The sequence below is a fragment of the Nannospalax galili genome, unplaced genomic scaffold (assembly GCF_000622305.1).
Source record: "Nannospalax galili isolate Female #2095 unplaced genomic scaffold, S.galili_v1.0 scaffold881, whole genome shotgun sequence".
In the NCBI taxonomy this organism is placed as follows: Eukaryota; Metazoa; Chordata; class Mammalia; order Rodentia; family Spalacidae; genus Nannospalax; species Nannospalax galili.
The window spans coordinates 457,427-478,283 of record NW_008344709.1 but is presented as its reverse complement, the minus strand read 5'-3'; the positions used below and the strand labels follow the sequence as shown (position 1 = coordinate 478,283).

General features: G+C 39.1%; 1 protein-coding gene across 1 annotated transcript; it reads right to left on the bottom strand.

Annotated features, from left to right (window-relative positions):
- Positions 1 to 9,687: 9,687 nt before the first annotated feature.
- On the bottom strand, positions 9,688 to 10,647 carry LOC103740391 (olfactory receptor 145-like). Its single transcript, XM_008840970.2, has one exon. The coding sequence runs from the start codon at positions 10,618 to 10,620 to the stop codon at positions 9,688 to 9,690; it is 933 nt and encodes a 310-aa protein (XP_008839192.1). The 5' UTR covers positions 10,621 to 10,647.
- Between the last annotated feature and the right edge of the window lie 10,210 nt (positions 10,648 to 20,857).

Sequence of the window (20,857 nt, the reverse complement as noted above, 5' to 3'; positions counted from 1 at the left end):
GTTGTTAGCCACCATGTGGGTACTGGGAATTGAACCCGAGTCCTCTGCAAGAGCAGTCAGTACTCTTAACCACTGAGCCATCTCTGCAGCCCTTAGTGTTTTGTTTGATTTGTTTTGTTTAAATCTGGAAATTCCTTCAGTGGAAATCTCAGCTTAGGCTTTCATTTTTCAAATGAATTTGCATTTTTAGAATGTTTTTATCAAATTTGAGAATTTCGTACAATGTGTTTTGATCATATTCAACCCCTCCCTGATTTTCTCCCAGATACATCTCCACCTCCCTACCCTTCCAATTTCATGAAATCTTTTTAATTTTTCAAAAACCTATAAAGTTCAATTTCTGTGGCCCAAGACATACCTGTCAAATTCTCTCCTGAGAGGCCTATGTGGCTCCCAATCCCTCTATGAGGCCCTGCTGTGCCTTTTGGCTCCCAGGCCCGACACTTTCCCTACGCGGATCAACAAAACCATCACAATCCATTCTACTCGGGGTTCTGTATAATTTATGATGTCCGGAAAAGAGTTACTTACAATGGCATGCACTGTGGACTCTCTGCTCAGCTTTCAGCTCAGTGGTCAGAGGACAGCCCAAGATGGTGATTTCCCACTGCCTCCCAGCTTCCTTCCTGCCTATCCTTAGACCCACCCTCACATGCAATTGAAGCTCACTGCTTGGCTTGGAGGAGTGACTGTCTCCACCTCTGTCTATGAAGTCTCCTAGTGTTCAGTGCTAGTTCTTTCGGGACATGCCTATCTAACAGTGTAGCTCCATTCCTTGGAACACAGTTGACCAATCTGGATTCACACTTTTAAAGAAAACTGATTCTTCCTCTCCCAGAAGCTATCAAATGCCAATATTTCTTTAAGTAGAAGTGAGATTTTTTTTTCCTTTCTCTCCTCCCTTGCTGGGATGTAATCTGTCTAGAGATTGGATAGCTCTTGTATATGCTGTCACCTCTACTGTAAGTTCATAAGGCAACTGCCCTTTTGTGTCTAGAAAATACCACTTTGTTGCAGTCATTCATCATCTCTGGCTCTTACAAGTTAAGGCCTTACAAGATAATGCCTTAACTGAAATGATCCCTGAGCCTTGTGGGGATGGTTGTGATATAGATGTACCATTTAGGACTGAACATTCTGTAATTTCTTATACTCTGAACCTTGGCCAGTTGTGGGTCTCTGAATTAATTCCAATCTACAGAAAAACAAACAAACAAACAAACACACTTCTCTGATGAGAGTTGAAAGACACTATGCTTATGGGGATGTTATTAGGAGTTGGCTTAATACTATGTCCATTTTGAAGAACAGTAACAGTAAATTCTCATCTAGGGTCTATGATCTATCTAGCCCCAGGGTTTTGGCTCCTATAACAGTTCCAGATATGGGTTCCATTAATTGAAGTGGGCCTTAAATTCCATCAAGACATGTTTGGGCACTCCCATAATACTCATACCACTATTGCACTACTCGCTATTCCTTACCAGGCCATATTTGTAGCTTATAGGATTCACATCTAGTTAGGATTGATGATTGATTTTCTTCTCAGTATCAGACATAGCACTTTCCAGCATTCTGAATGCTAGCTCATAATGATGGAGTTTCAAGGTCAGTACCAGCTGAATATTCCATATGGTATTCTCCACATGCTATGATGCAATACAAATATTCTTTAGCAATAAAATTTTATCAGATTCTTGAGGGAAACTAAGAGCAATGCCATTGGCCATCAATGCTTGGTAGTCTATGGAAACCCATTGGTTAACAACTCCAAAAGAACTAGCCCATTCCTGGCATGTTGGGAGCCTGAGGCTCAGCCATTTCTCAAAACTGCTGACAGACCTAAGCTGGTAACTTTCCACTCTGCCCACTCTCCTCCCACGGGCACGGGACGGAGCCCACGGCCTTGGCCCGCGGCCTTGTACTCTTTTCTAGTAAACTGCCCTGTTTTCCGTTAATCAGTAGATTCCTCCCTTAGAGTACATCTGGGCCCCTGCGGTCTAGCTGATATGATTACCCTCAATCTTTACTCCTTTGTTCTCACTCTCTATTTAACTTCATGCTTGTGCTGCAATAAATGAGACTTGATCAGAACCCTGTCTTGTCTCCATTTCTTGTGTCTCTTGCCACATCCAATCCCCACTCCCCACTCCAGGTACCCCGTTGCTGATCCTGTGGGATGGGACACTGGCACTTGAATTTTATTTACTGCCCTGTTGTAGATCTTACCCTCAAGTTACTTTTACTACTTCAACAATTCACAGCACTTTGTTTTACTTTTTTATGTATATTTTTTAAGTTTTTTGAATTTCATATAAAAGATCTTGATTAAATTTAGACTCTCCCCCGTCCACTCCCCCCATAACCTCTGCCTACTGGACTCCATGCACTCTGTCCTATATGTTAAGGCCTATCCAGTCAAGGATCTACCTTGGCACAGGTTCATCCACTTGAGTCTAGTCAACCTTATCTAGAGCCACCTGCTTGTAAAAGGTCAACTCTCTCTAGGATCTAGTACCTCACCAGCCATGTGTATTTGGCTATGTTTGTAGTACCACCAATGAGATCCCTCCCACTGAGAATGATTTAAGTCTAATTAGATATCTGTTGAGCACCTCCTAGATAAAAGTGCCACTACAGCAGCAATTGAAATAGTTTGCTGTGCCAGTCATTGTGGTTGGACCACTGATTGATATTTCTCCCTTAGCAGCTTGCATTTTATCCTCTAGAACTATGAGAGCTAGTCTTCAGGGAAGAGGTTTCAAGGTTAGTTCTAGCTCCACTGCTCCAATTCCTGTATCCCAAGTATGTTTGGTCTTTAGCCTTTAGGTCTTACCTTTATGTTCTGGGAAGTAATCAAAGGTTGCAGCAGACCCTGTGTAATTTTGGGAGTCTCTTGGACTATTGTGACCAACAACAAACCAAGGGAGGTTTCTCCTATCTGACACTATGTTGCTTGTTATATAGCCTTCAGCTATACACATGCACCAGTGTTCAGATATTGCATGTGTATTTTTCACAGGGTTTTTTAATTAATACATTTCCCTCTGGTTTTTCACACCACCTAAGCTTTATTTATCTCCTCTCTCTCTCTCCCTGTCTAACTTCCCTCCTCCCTCTCCAGTTTAAGTACCCTTGTTCTTCCCATTTTTCCCTTGATAATACCCATCTCCTATTAACTGATCCCCCACTAAAGTTCTTTCATCCCCTATACACACATAGTTCCTGTATGTCCTTCCCTCTGCCTTTCCCAGTTGAGTGCTACCATTTTCCCCATTTCCTCCTTGGTAATTTTCTTATTATTCCCTTCTCTCAGGCTAATTCTTTCCCTTTACCTTTGTGTTTCCTTTTCATTTCACGGACTCTGTTACATCAGAATATATGCTCACAGATCAACGACTGGTGCTAAGATCCACAAATGAGGGAGAACTTATGTTACTTGTTTTTCTGAGTCTGTGTTACTTCACATAGTATAAGTTTTTACTTCCATCCATTTACCTGAAATTTCACAATTTCATAATCTTTACTGCAAATATGCCATCATTTCATTATCCATTTATCAGTTAGGGGCATTTATGTTGTTGCCATTTCTTAGCTATTGTGAAAAGAGCAGCAACATGGATGTACAAGTATCTCTACTTGGATGAGTCCTTTGGGTATAACAAGGAGTGGTATAACCAGATCACTTGGGTTTTTATTTTAACTGTATTTATCTCTTTGTATGGTCTTCATTATCTCCAAAGGGTTACACAAAAAATAGTGAGGTTCACTTCATTTCCCAGTAAAATTTTTCTTTACTAGCTACTTTTCTTGTGACTTAGACTGAATACCTGACAATAAGAATTTTCAAGGAGAAAATGTATATTTGTCTTAGATTTTAGGAGGGGGAAGTCTCCATCATGGCTGAGCAGTCACAGTGGCAAGAGGGTGAGGTGACAGGGCATGGTCACATTGCATCATCATTCAGCACAGAGAGAAGTGGGGAAAGGGCTAGAAATATTTGGGGCTGTTCCTAATGACTTGCTTCTTCCTACAAGACTCAATTCCTAAAGTTTCCAGTGCCTTAATGAACAGTATCACCATTTGGGCATCTAGCTTTAAAACACATGAAGTGTAAGGAAATTATGCTAGTGCTTTGGAAATTCATTGTGAAAATTGCATCAGTTTCTCATCTGTGTTATTCCATGTGGCCGTTCACTGAAACCATTTTTCATCAGAATTGCCTCACGTTTTTTGAAAGTACTGATTCCTTCCAGAGGAGATAATGAATCTTTCAAAAAGTTCTTCTTTGTGTTATTTTCAGCCTCCTTTGCGGGGTAATGGACCTGTATATATTGAATATCATGTCGGGTCACTATGGCAAAGAAACTCTTGTGGTCTCTGAGTTCCACTATCCCTCAGGAGGCAATGGAACTACCTTTAAACTTAATCAAAAATTTGCATTTCTAAGTGGTATTTGCTGCTGCTGTTACTGCTACTGGAAGGATTACAGTTTTAAATACCTTCACTTTGACAACACTAGAAAGCATCTCAGGCAGAAGGAATAGGATAGTATGTTAGGGTATTGACCTATATTTTATTGGGTACCGTTATTGATTAGAGCCAATGTGTTTCCAGCTTATATTAGCTATCATAACAAAACTCACAAGTACTCACATCAGCATGAGTTTATTTTATTTTAAAGACAATACGGATACAAGTGTAAAATGTCCATCAACAATTTGGAAGTTTGAAGAAGATAGTGATGCAATATGGGCGTCTACAATGGAATAGCCACTTGGTGAAAAAGTCTGCTAATTATGTAAACAGGTAGAAAGAGGGTTATCATGGGATCTAGCAATCATATTTCTAAATATATACTAAAGGAACAGAACACAAATGCCTATAAAGAAAATTCTATTCATATGAACATGTGCTATGTGCAGTGATGTAAGAAACATGTATCATTTAACTTTATAAATTTTCCAGGATAAAAGGATACACAGAAATGAAATAGAAAATAAAAGATTTGTCTTTCACAGACATTGGTAGTGAATTAAAGTTGAAGAATGAGATTTGACTACAAATGGATCTAAAATATACTGATTGGTGGTGGCAAACACTGAAATTATAAAATGATGATAGCCATACAAATCAAACTTACAAATGTTCTAAATAAACTAAAATGGCAAATTATACAATAAAAATTATGTATCAACCAAGCTGATAGTTTCGAGCTCACACAAAGCAGAACATCATATTAATAGATTAAGTTTTTATAAGTATGACATCTATGTATGAAGAAAAGATATGTAGGGGCTGGAGAGATGGCTCAGCAGTTAAGAACACTGGCTGCTCTTGCAGGAGACTTGGGTTCGAATCCAAGCATTCACATGGCAGCTAACAACTGTCCATAACTCCAGTTCCAGGGGATCCGACAAACTCTTCTGCTCTCCTCAGGCACTTCATGACACAGGTACATTTACACACATGCAGGCATAACACTCACACACAAAAAATAAAAATTAACAAAAAAAGAAAAGACGTAATAAAATTCAACCTGTTTACATAAACTAACAAAAAAGAATAAGACAAATTTACTTCACAATAATAAAATCCATGAATAAGCTAGTTATAGAAGATGGAATCAGGCTGAGACTACAGTAAAGGACCAGAGCACTTGCCGAACATCTGTGAGGCCCTAAGTCTAATTAATTCCAATTCCCAACACTGAAGAAAAAACAAATAAAAAAAATCACAGTCTATCTTAATCCATGCTAAAGAATTGAAACTCTTCTTAGATGAAAACAAAACAAAACAAAATAAACAAATCAGTGAAGAAATAACAACTTTAGCCATTTATATTCAAAATAGTGCATCAAGAATTAGCAGGTACAAGGAGGTAGTGAAGGAAATGCTGGCCAATCAAGTCGGAATGCATACAGGTGCACACTCAAACAGAAAGGATGCTGAGGCCAGTTTTTCTGATGCATATAAGTTTAAAAAAATCTCAGTAAAAGTTTTCAAGGGACTGAGGAGATAGCTCAGTGGTTAAAAGCACTGGCTGCTCTTGCTAAGGACATGGGTTCAATTCCCAGTACCCGCATGGAGGTAACAACAACCATCTGTAACTCCAGTTCCAGGAAATCCAAGACCTTCTTCTGACCTCCACTGGCATTGCACGACATGGATGTACTTACATACATGCAGTCCAGCTACAGGGAGACCCTGTCTCAAACAAAAATGTTACCTTAGTGTATTATGAATACAAATAAAATATATGCAAATTGTATAGACTTCCATCAATATAATAAGACTTTGGAGAATGTGACTGCACACACTGCTCCCTTACCTTTCTGATGCTAATGAAATCAGTTTCTGGCTTTTCTTTATAATTTAATCACCTAAATAACTACTGATTACCATTTGCCTTTGGCTCACAGATACAAAAGAAAGTGGAAAGGGCAGAACCTGACCCTGGAATAGTGCCATCATGTCTAAAACTGTCCTGATCCTAATCTTGCAAGGAAAAACTGGCAAATGTGTGTTCCAAAGACAATAGAACAGCAGTGATTTCTGGCTCCTTGGGCTGATCAAATTGCTTTGAAATGCCGCTAAGGTAGGGAGGAGAATATTAGACAAAAATGACACATTATATACCAGAGACCAAAGTGATAGGAGCCTTAAAGAGTAGGAAAGGCTTCTATTTAAAACCAGAGAGGAGCTCTGTTGAGAGTGAGACTCACTTATGGGTATAACAACAAGTCATTAAGAGTTAGTTTAATGCTATACCTGTGTAGCAAAGTGCTAGTAGTAGGTTCTCCTCTGGCCTGTGACCTGTCTATCCACAGGTTCTTGGCCCTAATAATAGTGTTAGATAAGCAGTCTATTTTGTGAATCAGGCCTTAAATTCAATCAAAATGTGGTTGGTTACTCCCATATTTTCATGACACTCTTGCACCAGTGGGCATATTTGCCAAGCCAGTTGTTATAGTTTGCAAGGCTCATAGTTGGATAGAGTTGAGGGTTATCTTTCTCTGCCAATAACATACATAGACACCTTCTAGTATTATGGGGGCTAGTCAGAATAGATGAAGCTTTGAGGTCAGTGCCAGCTTGATTTCTCATTGTTCTGCTCTTCTTGCAGCAGATGGTGATTAACACAGAGACACAACTGATCAATATCCAGAGAATACATAAATAAATTGGGCACCTATATCACACTCTCTCTTACAATGCTCAGGGATCATTGTGGAAGACAGGACAGAAAGATTGCAGGAGTCAGAGATGGCAGATGAATGAAAAGAAAGTGTGTTGTCTGACACCCCAGGGTAGTCGTACGTATGAAAGCTCAGTGTTTGTAAAAAGTCAAGTGAGACAAAACCCAAGCAGGACTGGGCAAGTTTTCCAAAGAAGCCCAATCCTAGCAGAAGATCAATTGACCACTGAGAAGAAAAGTCAGTTTTCTTCACTTATGTGACAGCTTGTAGTTTGACCAAACTCCGAGGAATAGCCCCACAACCAAGAGCTTTTTGGAAATACCAATTAGATTCAACAGGCCTTTACAAAAAACTAATGCATACCTTAACTTACACCAATAAAGCTTCCTTATACAACAGAGTGTGATGCACATAGAAGAAAACAACTGGTCAAGTTTTAGAGAATAAGAGACTGTAGCATATAGAATAGGACTCCTCTATGGAACGGCACCTACCCACAGCTCAGAGACCATTGTGGAAGGGTGGATAGAAAGATTGTAAGTGCCAGGGCTCTGGATGGAGAGATGGTTATTCGACCTGGGTTCAAATCCCAGCACCCACATGACAGCTAACAACTGTCTGTAACTCCAGTCCCAGATGATCCAATAGCCTCTTCTGACCTCCGCGGGCATTGGATGACATGGGTGCACTTACCTACATGCAGGCAATATATACATAGACACAAAATTTTAAAAATTTTTAAAAAGCCAGGGCTGATTCATGAGCACAGGGAAGCAGAGGCTTTCAGGACATGTGAATTGTGGCAATGGTGGCAACGAGCACAGGACCCATTTCAGCTCAATTAAAGGGCCAAAAAGGGAGGAGAGAAATAGGTGGCAGGCCAGCACTAGACTAAGAACTATTCAAGACTGATTGCTCCTGGATGACGGAGAGTATGAGTTACACAAGATCAATAGATGGGCTTGCTAAACTCCAGTGGATACATTTACAGTGAAGGGCATTTGGGTACAAATTCCTGAATGAATAGGACTTAACATGTTTAACAGAATACATGAGGTATGGTGGGGGGGGCATGAATGGGGAAGAGGATCTAAATTTGATTAAGAAATGTCATGAAGTAACAAAATCTCAATTAAAAAATATAAAAAAATCAATGGTGATGCATGCATGTCAAAAAACAATAAAAGAACTTGAGGTTAAAGAAGGGGGTGTAGAAAAGTGGGGGCATAGGGGAGGGCTCTGAAGATGATCAAAATACAGTATATGAAATTCTCAAATAAATAAAAATATATTAAAAATAAATTTTATAGTAATGAGAACAAGAGAGATAGTTGGAGGGGGACAGCTGCCGTGAAAGATGGGGCAGGGGCAAGAGAAGCCAGAGGGAGAGCAGAGGCAGGGGAGGCAAGTGGAGCCTGTTCAGAGAAAGTCCGTGGTATACCTCCCCCTCCTAAGCCATGCCAAGAACAAAGGAAGTATCAAATTTTTATAAATTTTGGAAGGCTGTCAAAAAAGATTCACATGAAGTGATTTATTTCAATGTAACATCCACACAGACATCTTTTGTTTCTTGACTATCAGGAATCTTTGACCTGAGAGTTAGTCCCATTCTCTCCCGAGAAACTCTTCTCAACTCAAAAGATCCTTAAAAGCCTTCAGGTGCTTTTTATAGATGGAAGTCAGAATCCACTTTGAAATAATTATTTCCTAGGTAGAAGGACATAAATAGTATTCTATTTTCCAACAAGAGAAACCAAATGGGGCTCTTGAACAAATGTTACTACTACTGTCAAATCCCCAAAACCAATTTATATCTCATTAAGAAATCAGATCAGAAAAACCACAAGGTATAAATGCTACCCATATTCTATTTTAGTGAATTAAAACCAATACTGATGGAAGAGTTAATGAAAATGGTGCTAAGCATTAAAAAAATAACTTTTAATGGGTTTTAAAGATCCTGTGTCAATGCATAAACTTTAAATAAGCCTGAGTTTCAATACAGTGATTGTTCAATGAATATATTTATTTATGTAACTGTGCTGTTTTACATTTAAGGTAAGACATTAGAGAAAGAAATGTGTGATGCAGTCTTTACACTTGCAGTAGTCGGGACGTTAATACCTCTATCTAATAGTTACTGACCATTGAAGTACTATTATATCCTTCCCAGTTGAGTAAAGACAGAAGACAGGAAGAATGTTGGAATCACATATCAGTTCAAGCAGCAGACGTAGCTGACGCTCTACACAGACATGTTGGTGGCCTAGCCTCATTTAAAAGATGGAAGCAGCATTTTTTGTACTATAGCCTAAGGATGCAATGACAATGAAAAAATACAGTGAAATAACTAGTGAAAATCAGATACTTTCAAATTTCTGTAGTCGATGAAGACCCTCCTGTGATAAAGAAAGCTATAATCAAAAAGTAACAGATACAGAGAATCGTCTGCGGTCTAGCTACAAGCACGGATAGGTTCAGGTTCTGATCAAAACGTTCTCCTGCTCAGGGTTTTTCTCAGGGCAACTTTAACATCTTTATTCCTTAAGCTGTAGATTAAAGGGTTCATCATGGGAACCATAATGGTATAAAAGATGGAAGAGATTTTTCCCTCATCCATAGATCCTGCTGATGAGGGTTGAAGATACATAAATGTGCTTGATCCAAAGAACAGAGAAACAGCAAATATATGGGAACTGCAGGTGCTGAAGGCTTTGGACCTACCCTCAGAGGACCTTACTTGGAAGATGCTAGATAGGATGAAACCATAAGAGGTAAAGATGATGGCAGTGGGTACAATGATGTCTTTTCCAGCTACGATGAACAGCTCTATCTCATTGACATGGGTGCTGGTGCAGGAGAGCTGCAGCAAAGGGAGGAGGTCACAAAAATAGTGGTTGATGGTGATTTTATCACAGAAAGTCAGTCTCAGCATGCATCCAGTGTGGATCATAGCACCAGAAAGTCCCATGAAATACGAACCAAGCATAAGATAGGAACACACCTTAGAAGACATGGAAATTTTATACAGGAGTGGATTGCAGATGGCCACGTAGCGATCATAGGCCATTGCTGTCAGCACGTAATATTCAGAAATGGCAAAAAAGCAAAAGAAAAAGAGCTGACTCATACACCCCATGTAGGAAATTAGGTTCTTCCTTACTATAAAGTTCATTAGCATTTTGGGTGTGATCACAGCTGAATAACAGAGGTCTATGCAGGACAAGTTTAAGAGGAAAAAGTACATGGGGGTGTGCAGGTGAGAGTTCAGCACAATGAGAATGATCAAGGACAAATTAGCCAATGTTGTTATCATATATATTGCTAGAAACAGTAAGAAGAGGGGTATTTGGAGTACAGGCTTTTCTGTTATCCCCAAGAGAATAAATTCAGTTACCAGGGAGCCATTAGACAGAGCCATTCTTCTCTAAGAAAACTGTGGAAACAGAAAAAAAGTAAAATTATGCAAAATTCACAACCATCTCTTCTACATTCTTGAGGAATGCAGGAATGCACTGCAGATAAACTGACCCACTTGAACTCAGCGAACCCACCCCTTATGTTACCATGATAAGGAGCAGCATTCTTTTTCCTTTGTTATAGTCTTAGCTGCTAAATGCCATAAAGATAATCAACTTGCTACAAAGAAGAACTCAGTGTTCTCATTCTAATGTGACTGCTAAAGTAATTAAGATAAAATGGTGAAGTGGGATGTACCAGGATATCTTTCTTCTCATATATTGTTATATTAGCCTTATGTGATGCAAGAAAAAGTTACAGTAACCTGGTGTTGCCTTCCATTTGGACTCTCTAAAGTGGAAGCCATTACCATTATTTCTGTCCAAAACAAAAGAACAAAAGTCTAAGATTGGTAAGATTCTGCTAGTTTGTCACTTCTTATGACTTTCTTCTTGAAATTTCAGTGGCATGGATTCTTGGACTTATCTGAACCTTAAGCTACTATGAAAATCTAAACAGCATATTACTTCAGGGGAAATCCTGCATAATCTATAGGTGAGATTTAAAACGATTATATTCACATGAGCAGAGAGAAGGGTACTGATTACCAGTGGCAGAATACCTCAGGTGATGCTTGCCAAGGAGACCAAGGTTTCGTTATGCAGCAAGAATAGGTTCACATGAGCAAACTCAACATGTTAACAAATTAGCAGTGCTAAATTTTATCTCTGAATTTGCTTACAAATTACATCTTATATTTTCTTCTGACTGTATAAAAATCACATTAACATACATATGCAGTAAAAAGACGGGTAGATTAGCTTCTTTGCTGGGTCCTTTCAACAATGTATATTTTGTTCAAAACAGTAAAAATTATACACTACATATATCATTTTACATGTTAGTGGTAACTCAACAAATATGTTGGATAAAAGACAAGACATTAGTATGAAGAGATTTTAAAACTCACTCTACTTAGAAAACTTTGCTAATTCCTTGTCATGACTATTTACTCTTCTTGTCCTAGAAAGCTGATAGCAGGCTGTGAGTCTTTGGTTGATTTGAGTCTATAACGATGCTGTAGAAAGTTATGTTCCCACATTTCCTGGAGGTCTTTCTGAACTATTGCCCAGAGGTTATAACACTACTTCTTAATCCACTAAAACGAAAGATGAAAAAAAAATTCATTTTATCATACTTGCCACTTGTGAAACCCTAGAAGCTTCATATCAGTTTCATTTAAAAAAAAATCAGACTAAGAAAGTCAGAAGCTTTCTTGGGCTTATCCAAAGGAACAGATAGCTGATATTAAAGGGAAAGGAAGTGATGGCTTGTACTTGCTAGACCATAGTGTGTTCTTAATTCCTTAGGGATTCAGCATTTTAATCACACATGCCCTTGTCCTTTGGGTTTCTATAGCTTCAACTCCTGATTCAAAATTGAATTCTTATCTCATAATCACCTTCATCCTCTTTAGGGAGATACATTGGTTGTTTCTATCTCTTTTCTCATATTTTTAATGGTACTACTCTACAGAACTGACACATCAATTTCCTTCTTATTTTGTCAAAAATTGTTCAGAAAATACCATAACACAACTCAAGTATTATCTTCCAAATTGTTTTTAGTTTTTGTATTTTCTTTTTTTGTTTGATACTCTAGAGATGGCTCCAAAGTCCTCATGTACACAATGTTATAGTTCTACCACTACAATACTTTCTGTAACCATCCCAATTTAATTTCCATATGTTGCATCTCTTCTATACTTTTAGCATTGGTTAAAATTACTGTTTAAGTGTTAGAAAATTTTAGTCCTTAAATACAGCACTATAGAAACCTGATCAACATTTCTATACTTGTCATAGAAAGTATGGAAGAAAATGCTCGTTTTTAATTGCCATTCTATAGTTCCTTAATATTATAGTTTGGGCAAGTTATTTGACATCTTCCCCAGTTCTCCTTTTTGAAAATATCCATGGTAAGTGCAGCATGTCTTCTATTGGATCCTTGGGATGATTAATTTTGGAAATTAAAAGAAAATGGATGTTATACCATGAAAATTAGGAAAGGGGAAATTTCATCTGTGAGTACAAAAGCTAGTGAATTTAAGATAGTGTTTTGTCCAGCTTAATTAATCATAATTTGAAAACATACTAACGAGAGCGTATTTAAATTTAGTAAACAGATTTGATTATTGATTTTGAGATTACTGGGCACAGAAGGATGTGCAAGAAATGGGTGAATTGTAGTTTCTCCTCTTGCTTATCCATTATTTTCGAGGATTGATAGTATACTTGTTTTAGGTTTTAGGTAAGGTGAGTTGGGGTATATACTTGGAGCACATTCTTGGGGCAGGAGGAGCAACATATGGTACACTGTCACTCTATCTTGTTATCTTGATTTGTTTTGGTTCCTGTTACCTGAATGCTCCTATATTGGACCTATATATTTTATATTATCTGATTATTGCTTAGGGTTTACATATGTATATCTATGTTATTTCAATATTTAAGAATATTCAGGAACTCTATTAAAAGCTACACAAAGTCAGGTGGATTGTCATAGTCCTATAGTACCAACACTCGAGGCTAAGTCAAGTGGATTTTGAGTTCTCAGCCTCTTGTGAAACTTCCAGTCAATCCTGGGTTATGTAGTGATAATGCAAAAAGAGGAAATAAGATAAAAATAAGTTTAAAAATCAGATACAATAGCATCAAATGACATTCACCTTACTGCACTAGAGTAAGAATTTTTCTTTTGGACTTTGTGAACCACAAAACTCCATTGTTGAACACTGAAGTTACGTATTAGTCAAAAAGTGAATGAATAAGGGGAATTCAAAATAAATGTTATTTGTATGGACTGAGAGTGCAACTCAGCACTGTTTGTCTTTTCAGGAATACAAGAATACTGAGACTCTAAGTTGCTGAGTCAAACAAAATAGTGAAAGAAGGATGGCTGGCGCAGCATAGGTCATTGGTGCAGTAGTGGCACTCTTATCTTGGGGGAAATCAACAGCTACCTAATTTGACTGAATGCCCACTCGAAGGAAGGAAACCCAAGTATGGTAATACAAACATAAAATAATACAAATGACTGAGTGGCCATAGATCTTAGAGAAAATCCCAAGACTGTCACATCTCAAGACTAATGTGATTTCCTACTATGTGCAAAATATGTATCATTATATTTACAGACAAATATCCTAGTCACCACTCATCAAAGATGCTCATTTTGCACCAGTCAGAGACTATTACCAAGTATCACAAGTGGTCACACACAGATATACTCTATGGATTGGCCAGGCCTTTTAGCAAGTGATACATCTACAAAGAAACCGGTACACCTAAGGCTCATGGAACATAAAACAGGGATAATGAAGAGGATAGTAATGAATCTCTCAGTTCTCAATAACAAAGCTCCCTCATGCAGCGGAAGGCTAAGAGCATAAAAGGTCACAAATAACCAAAGTGTAGAGATCAACAAGAGTCTCCTGAATGATGATCCTTGGTGTGTCCCAGGGACCTGCTGCGGAAAATTGACTGCAGAGAGTTAGCCACAGAGGGGAGGGGCTTCTGAGTGCGATCTTGTGATGGAAGCCAGGATCACGTGGGGTGGCAGGCATGAAGAGGAAGACACTGCGGCATCTCACCCAGGTGGATGAAAGAGGGGTCATTTACCTACCTGGGGTGAGACTGCAGGCCCAAGATCCTTGGGCAAAAGTTAACAGAGACTGTGGGCAGGCGAGGAAGCGATCTGGAACAGCAGGCCGAGACACACAGAGCTGGGTGCTAGGTGCCTGGCATTTGTTTCTTTGTAAGAGTCTCTATTCCCCCCAAGATATAAAATGAAAAATTCAGATAAAAATGTTATGTGGTTTGTCCAATAGTGCCCTGAGCAAGAGACCCTGAAAAACAGAGAGTGGGAAAGTAAAAATTTAGTTGGACACAACTGACACAATCCTGAAGGAGGAAGGTGCTAAGAATGACAAACCATGGAAGTTGAGAAAAAGCTAGAGAGCTGATGGTGGCACTGAGGTGGTTTTTATAATAGATTATAAAATATGTAACTAAAAAGGGGCTGGCCATGCAGAAGCATGGGCCACAGCTGTGTTGTAAATGTGGGGGTATGTTGCGGGTTTGTGAAGATTTGTTAATAAAGGTTGTCTGGAGGATAGAAAATCTTTTATTGGCTCTGGACACAAAGGGAGATCCCAGAGAAGGGGCATGGTCACTTTGCATAATAAAAGATGTGAGCCAGCAGGGGAAGCTGAAAAGGCTAGGGAGGTCCTGGCAGATCCAGTTGCAGAGCTTGAGAGAAAGGAAAAAAAAAAGGACACTTTAACTTGGGTAAGGTCCAAGGACTCTCAGGAAAAAACAAATAATAGTGAAAAATAATATGATTTAAAAATAAAAGTAGCTAAAGCTGCCCTTCAGAGTCAACTGTTGATATAAAATGGAAAAAAAGCTAACACTGCTGTTGCTAGGAAATACTCCATGCTGGAACTGTTAAAACTAGGAAAAACTTACAATCAAGCAACCAGAGAACTGCTAGCCACATGGCTTCTGAGAGTATGGGTCATAGGAGAAACTGAAGTCAGTCTAAGTCCTGCAGAAGCTTCAGAGCTGAGTTATATAACCACCCATCCTTACGATATAGGCTATTCAACCTAGGCCAATGCAGGGGGGAGCAGTCAAAATTCCCAGAGAAAAAAATGATAGAAAGCCAAATTCTGTACTAAGGCATTTCTGGAAGGTTTAAAACCAGAAGAACAGTTTTAAAAAGACATTCAAAGGATAAAAAGTCTACCAGGGGTGGTTAAGAATCCCCAAGGATTAAGTAAGATGCATTTATCTTCTGATTAAGGCTATACTAGGGGTGGAAGCAGGTTTTCCAACCAAGTTCTCCTCCAGCAACCAGGTGTGTTCAATGGGGAGATGATAGATATGGCTATAGTCAGGAGGCAGACCCAGGGCCTGTCTGACTTGGAACCAACAAGTGCAGCAGGGACAGGAGAAACCCCCTGCCTCCTTAGGCCAGTGCAAGGTCAGGCAACTGGAGCCAACACCTTTAAGTGTATCAAGAATAAAAGAATACAAAGAGACTCCATGTAAAATATCCCAAGTGTGAAATGACTCCAAAGGGATAATTAAAGATGATAAAGAGCTAATGAAATGAATGCCTTGTATCCATGCTATGGTACCTAACAAGGATCTATGGTGAAAACAGTTAATACAAATGAACAAAACCTTTCCATGCTGTGTGAGACCTTGTCTATGATTGATTTAATGCATAATGTTAACTTCTTTTGAGTGTTTTACAGATGTGAAACCCATTTGAAAGATACCTGAAGAAGCAAAGGCTAGTTATAGCTGTAAGATCCTTGGGAGCTTTATGGTTGGGTAAGATGAATACAGAGACTCCCAAATTATACAACTGTTAAGAAAATCTACAGTGCCAGAGGTGGGTTGCCCACCATGAGCTGTTGGTCAGAGAGATCTTAGAGGCCCTCAAAGTCACCAAAGCTATTTTCACTAATGTCAGTTGTACACTGAAAAGGTTGGTAAGGCCATGTTGCTGAAGACACTGCATGATGTGAGCACAGGATGAAAAGAAGAGTTGGAACTGAGACTAAGCCAAAAAACTCCATGCCCCTGGATGGGTGATGTTCACAGTGCCAGAAGGCATTATAAGGATGATTGGGAAAGAAAGGATACCCTATGATTCTACTCAACAAAGGACCCCGCATGTTGCACACTATGGACATGCCAAGCAATGCCTGCAAGTGCAATAATGGCTCGCCCAACATACGCACAACGACAAATTTCTAATTGAATCAGGCTTGCTCCTAGGGGTGGAACACACATCTAGTGCTGTAGACCAGGCCAATGCCTTGGTCGAAAAAGGCTACGAGCCCTAGCTGGTACAAGTATACTGTTTAATGAATATAGTACTCCTACTGGGATATCTTCCAGGCATCTGTATTTCATTTGTGTCTGTTTGGATGTGACTACTTACTTCTATTTTGCTTTATAGTAAAAGAAACACTGCTGAGATAGATCAATGTCCATGACTTAAAGACAAATAATGGGGAGGCCCAAGAAGTCATTATCTGACCATGATACAAGAGAGATTTCCTACATCTGTTGCCCCCTCCAAGGCTCAGGGACCTTAGCAGAAGATTGGTGGAAAGATTGTAAGAGCAGAGGAAAGGGGTGGAGTGTGTCCTAGGGGCCTGTTTCCTCCCAGGGGTAGGGCCTGCTGCAGAGAATTGACTGTGATGCATTAGCCATGGAGGGAGTGCCATCTTGTGATGGAAACCAGGAATGTGCAGGGCGGCAGGTATGGAGAGAAAGATGGCCCTGGAGTCTCACCTGTGTGAACACGAGAGGGGGCATTTACTGACCTGGGGTGAGACTGCAGGCCCAAGATGCGTGGGCAAAAGTTAATAGAGACTTTGATCAGGCTGAAGAAGTGCTCTGGAACATCAGGCTGAGCCATGCAGAGCTGGGTGCTGGGTGCCTGCATTTGTTTCTTTGTAAGTTTCTCCACTCCCCTCCCCCAAGATAAAAAATGAAAAATTCAGATAAAAATGTTATGTGGTTTGTTTGATAGTACCCGGAATAAGAGAGCCTGAAAAACAGAGAGTGGGAAGGTAAAATGTTAGTGGGGCACTTGGACAGGATTCCTTCATCAAACTTTACCCACCTAAGGCTCAGGGACCATTGCAGAAGAGGGGGTGGAAAGATTGTAAGAGTCAGGGAGGAATTGCATGATCATAGGGAAACTGAGTCCTACAAGCTCCTGGGAACCTGCTAATATGATTTTATGGCAATGGTGTCAGCATACACAAGTCCTGTGCAAACTCAGGAAGACAAGAACCCAATATCCAACAGGGAAAATGAACAGCAGATCCCAAACTCATCTGAAGGAATGTTGGCAACTGATTGCTGCTAGATGAAGAAGAGCTGATCTTCATTAAAAAAATGACTCTAGATAGGCTAACTAGACTTAGTGCATGGACTTACATTTGGAATGGCTGGGGTACTGACAACACAATGGGCCTTAACAGGGATGACAGTATATGGGGTCCAGTGGGGTGGGGGAGGGGACTATGGGAGGGTGCCAATAGGGATGGAGGTATGAATATGATTAAGATTTCTTGAGCTGTTCCGTATGAAATACACAAAAAATTAATTTAAAAAAATAAGGAAGAAAGAAACAGAAAGGAAAAGAATTGGTATTGAATGTTTCGTGAATCATAAGCATTTAAGAAAAATATGATGACTGTTGCAGGCCGGCTCTTGTTGGGAGCCAGCTGCGGGGAGGCTCGGGTCAGCTATGGGAGGCTCTCCCTCTGCTCGCGGGTTGTTGGCCACCGGTCCACGAGGGCAGGGAGAGCAGAAGCGGCAAACGAGGTCAGAATGGCCAGTGGGTGCTGACGGAAGACAGCTCTTCCGGGGAAACTGATCACAGGCTGGTCCCAGGCTCAGTGAAACAGCAATGACACAGCTCCAAACACAGTGAAAAACAGCTCCGTTTATTAGTGGGAAAACTAGAGAATTCATAGTGTGGAGGCAGTAGCAAAAGCCTCAGTTGATAGGTGCTCATAGTATGCTTTATTTACATGTGGCAGTGGGCTCCTATCTTCCAGACTATCAGACAATGCCTGATTAGCATATAGAAAAAACCTGGGAGTAGTTTTTACTCCAGATAACTATGCCAAAGGTCATGTTTCAGATAAGGCATCTGTGTTTGGCGGCACTTCAAGTTGAGCCAGGAAGACGGCAGGAGGCCCCCTGCTGAAAAGGTGAGTTTTTCCATTTGGCTCCGAGCCCCTCAGGGCTATCCGGACATGGAGAAACTACAACCCTAACAGCAAGGTTTCCCAACAGACTGTTACATTCAAACGAATGTAGTAAATATTCTTCTGAAAGGTTTAATAGAGACATCACTACCTTCCTTTTGAAAACAATATATTTCAGTGTTCACTATTCCATATAAATCCACAGTGGCTTTATAAACAATTTATGAAATTTCAACTTGAAAAATAAAATTATTTCATGAATTGTATCAAAGTATTGTAATAGCTTATAAAAGAGCACCACAAGAATACCAGGATTATATGACAACAAATTTTGGTTCTTACCTTATTTGAAATTGACTCCTTTATGATATATATTCTCTAGATTTCATGGGAAGTATAAATAAAAAATCTGTAGAAGCTGAGGTGGGTCATTGTGGCTTACACATTTAACCTAGGACTTGGGAGGCAGAGGCAGGTAGATCTCTTTGAGTTCCATGCCAACCTAGTCTACATAGTAAGTTCTAGGTCAGCTAGGGATACAGAGAGACCCTGTCTCAAAAACAAAACAGCAACAGCAACAAAAATCTCAGATCCTGCCCAGATAAGACCAGAGTTTAAAAGCACACTACCAGCAACAACAAATTCCACACACAAATATCTCAAATTGTTGATATGAAACAAAACTCTGCCAAACCATCAAAAGACAATAGAATATCAATATCAGGTCTGTGCCTATAAATAAAATATGGAGCAAAAAACCTTTGAGGTACACAGAGTGTTCCAAATGATCAAAACCAAGGTATCCTACAGTTTATGTACAAGAGACTTCAACTTTAACAAGTATAGGATGAAAGTAAAGAGCAGTATGCATGACATATTAGACACTAGATAAAATAAAATATGAGGTGAAACTGAGAAATGAATGACAAAATTATAAATTCATCAAGAATGATAGGTTCATAAGGAAGCAATATTGAATAAATTAAATATATAAGAAAAACATTAAACAATCTGAATTGAGAAGAGACAAAGGAGACAGAAAGGGTCAACAAGAAAAAAATAGGAACTTCAATATACCACTTTTTTGAAATAAGCTAACCTTTATCTTTATTTTAGAGTACTTTTATTGAATTTATGTATTTCATATAGAACATCGTAATCATCTTGATACCTCCTTCCCATCAGCACCCTCCCATAGCCTCCAGACAGGATGTCATGCATTTTTTTAATTGCATTAAGACCTGTAGAGTCAAGTTAGTGTCTCCAAATGTCCTTCACTGCAAGTTCATCCACTGAGGTCTAGTCCGCCAATCTTTAAGACTAGCTGTTCCTCAGCCAGCAGTGATCATCTGCCAATAGTTCTTAGACTAAGGTTGGGGCCCGCAGCCCATTTCCACAGTTCTACGTGGGGTTTATACCACTTTTAATAATAAGAACATGACATAAATAGAGCAAAATCTGAAGACATTACAGCAAAACAACTGTTAAAACCAAATAAACTTAAAAGATATCCACAGAACGTGGAATCAAACAGCATATTCGTCTCAGGACACAATGAAATGACATTCAGAATAAATACTATGTAACACCACGAGAAATACCTTAACAATTTTGAAAGATGTGACATTAAAAATACCTTCCCTGACTATCATAGTAGGACAGCAGAAAACAGTCCATGGGAATTTGGGTCATTTCATTAATATGGGGATAGTAGTTATATGTCACACATAGCCTGTTCAGTCACATACAAAACTTTGAAGACATTTTTATAGACACTTAACAAAATACTCAAAGATCGATAAAATGAAAAATAAACCTTTTAAGAGAGAACAGAAACATAGAAGGAAAGGCTCTAGTAATACACACATATAATTCATTCTTTATTCTTTGATGTAAAAAATGAAGTAGTATTGGTGTCAGTTTTTATGATGCTAGAATTACCATAATGAAAAACTAAAGACACAAAAAGAAAGGAAAATTATAGTATCCATCCTTATTGAATATAGATGCAAAAATTCTCAATTAATCTTTGTGAATTAATTTTAAAATCACATAAAAAGGATCATTCATGCAGATCAAGTTGGTTTTGTTCTAGAAATGCAAAATTGGTTTGACATTTGTAAATTAATAGAAGGAAATGGGCTCAAAACAGAAATCATATGATCACCTTCATAGATACATTGAAGCCTGGACAAAATTCAACTTCCCCTCATTATAAAAGTCATGAAGAAGCTAAGTATGGATGGACCTTAATTCAACATGATCAAGGCTATATATGACCATCCTATAGCCAACATTATGGTAAACGGAGAAAACTCAAAGATTTCCCATTAAGATTAGAAATGAGATAAGAAGGTCTACTCTGTCCTATACAATATAATTCTGGAAGTCT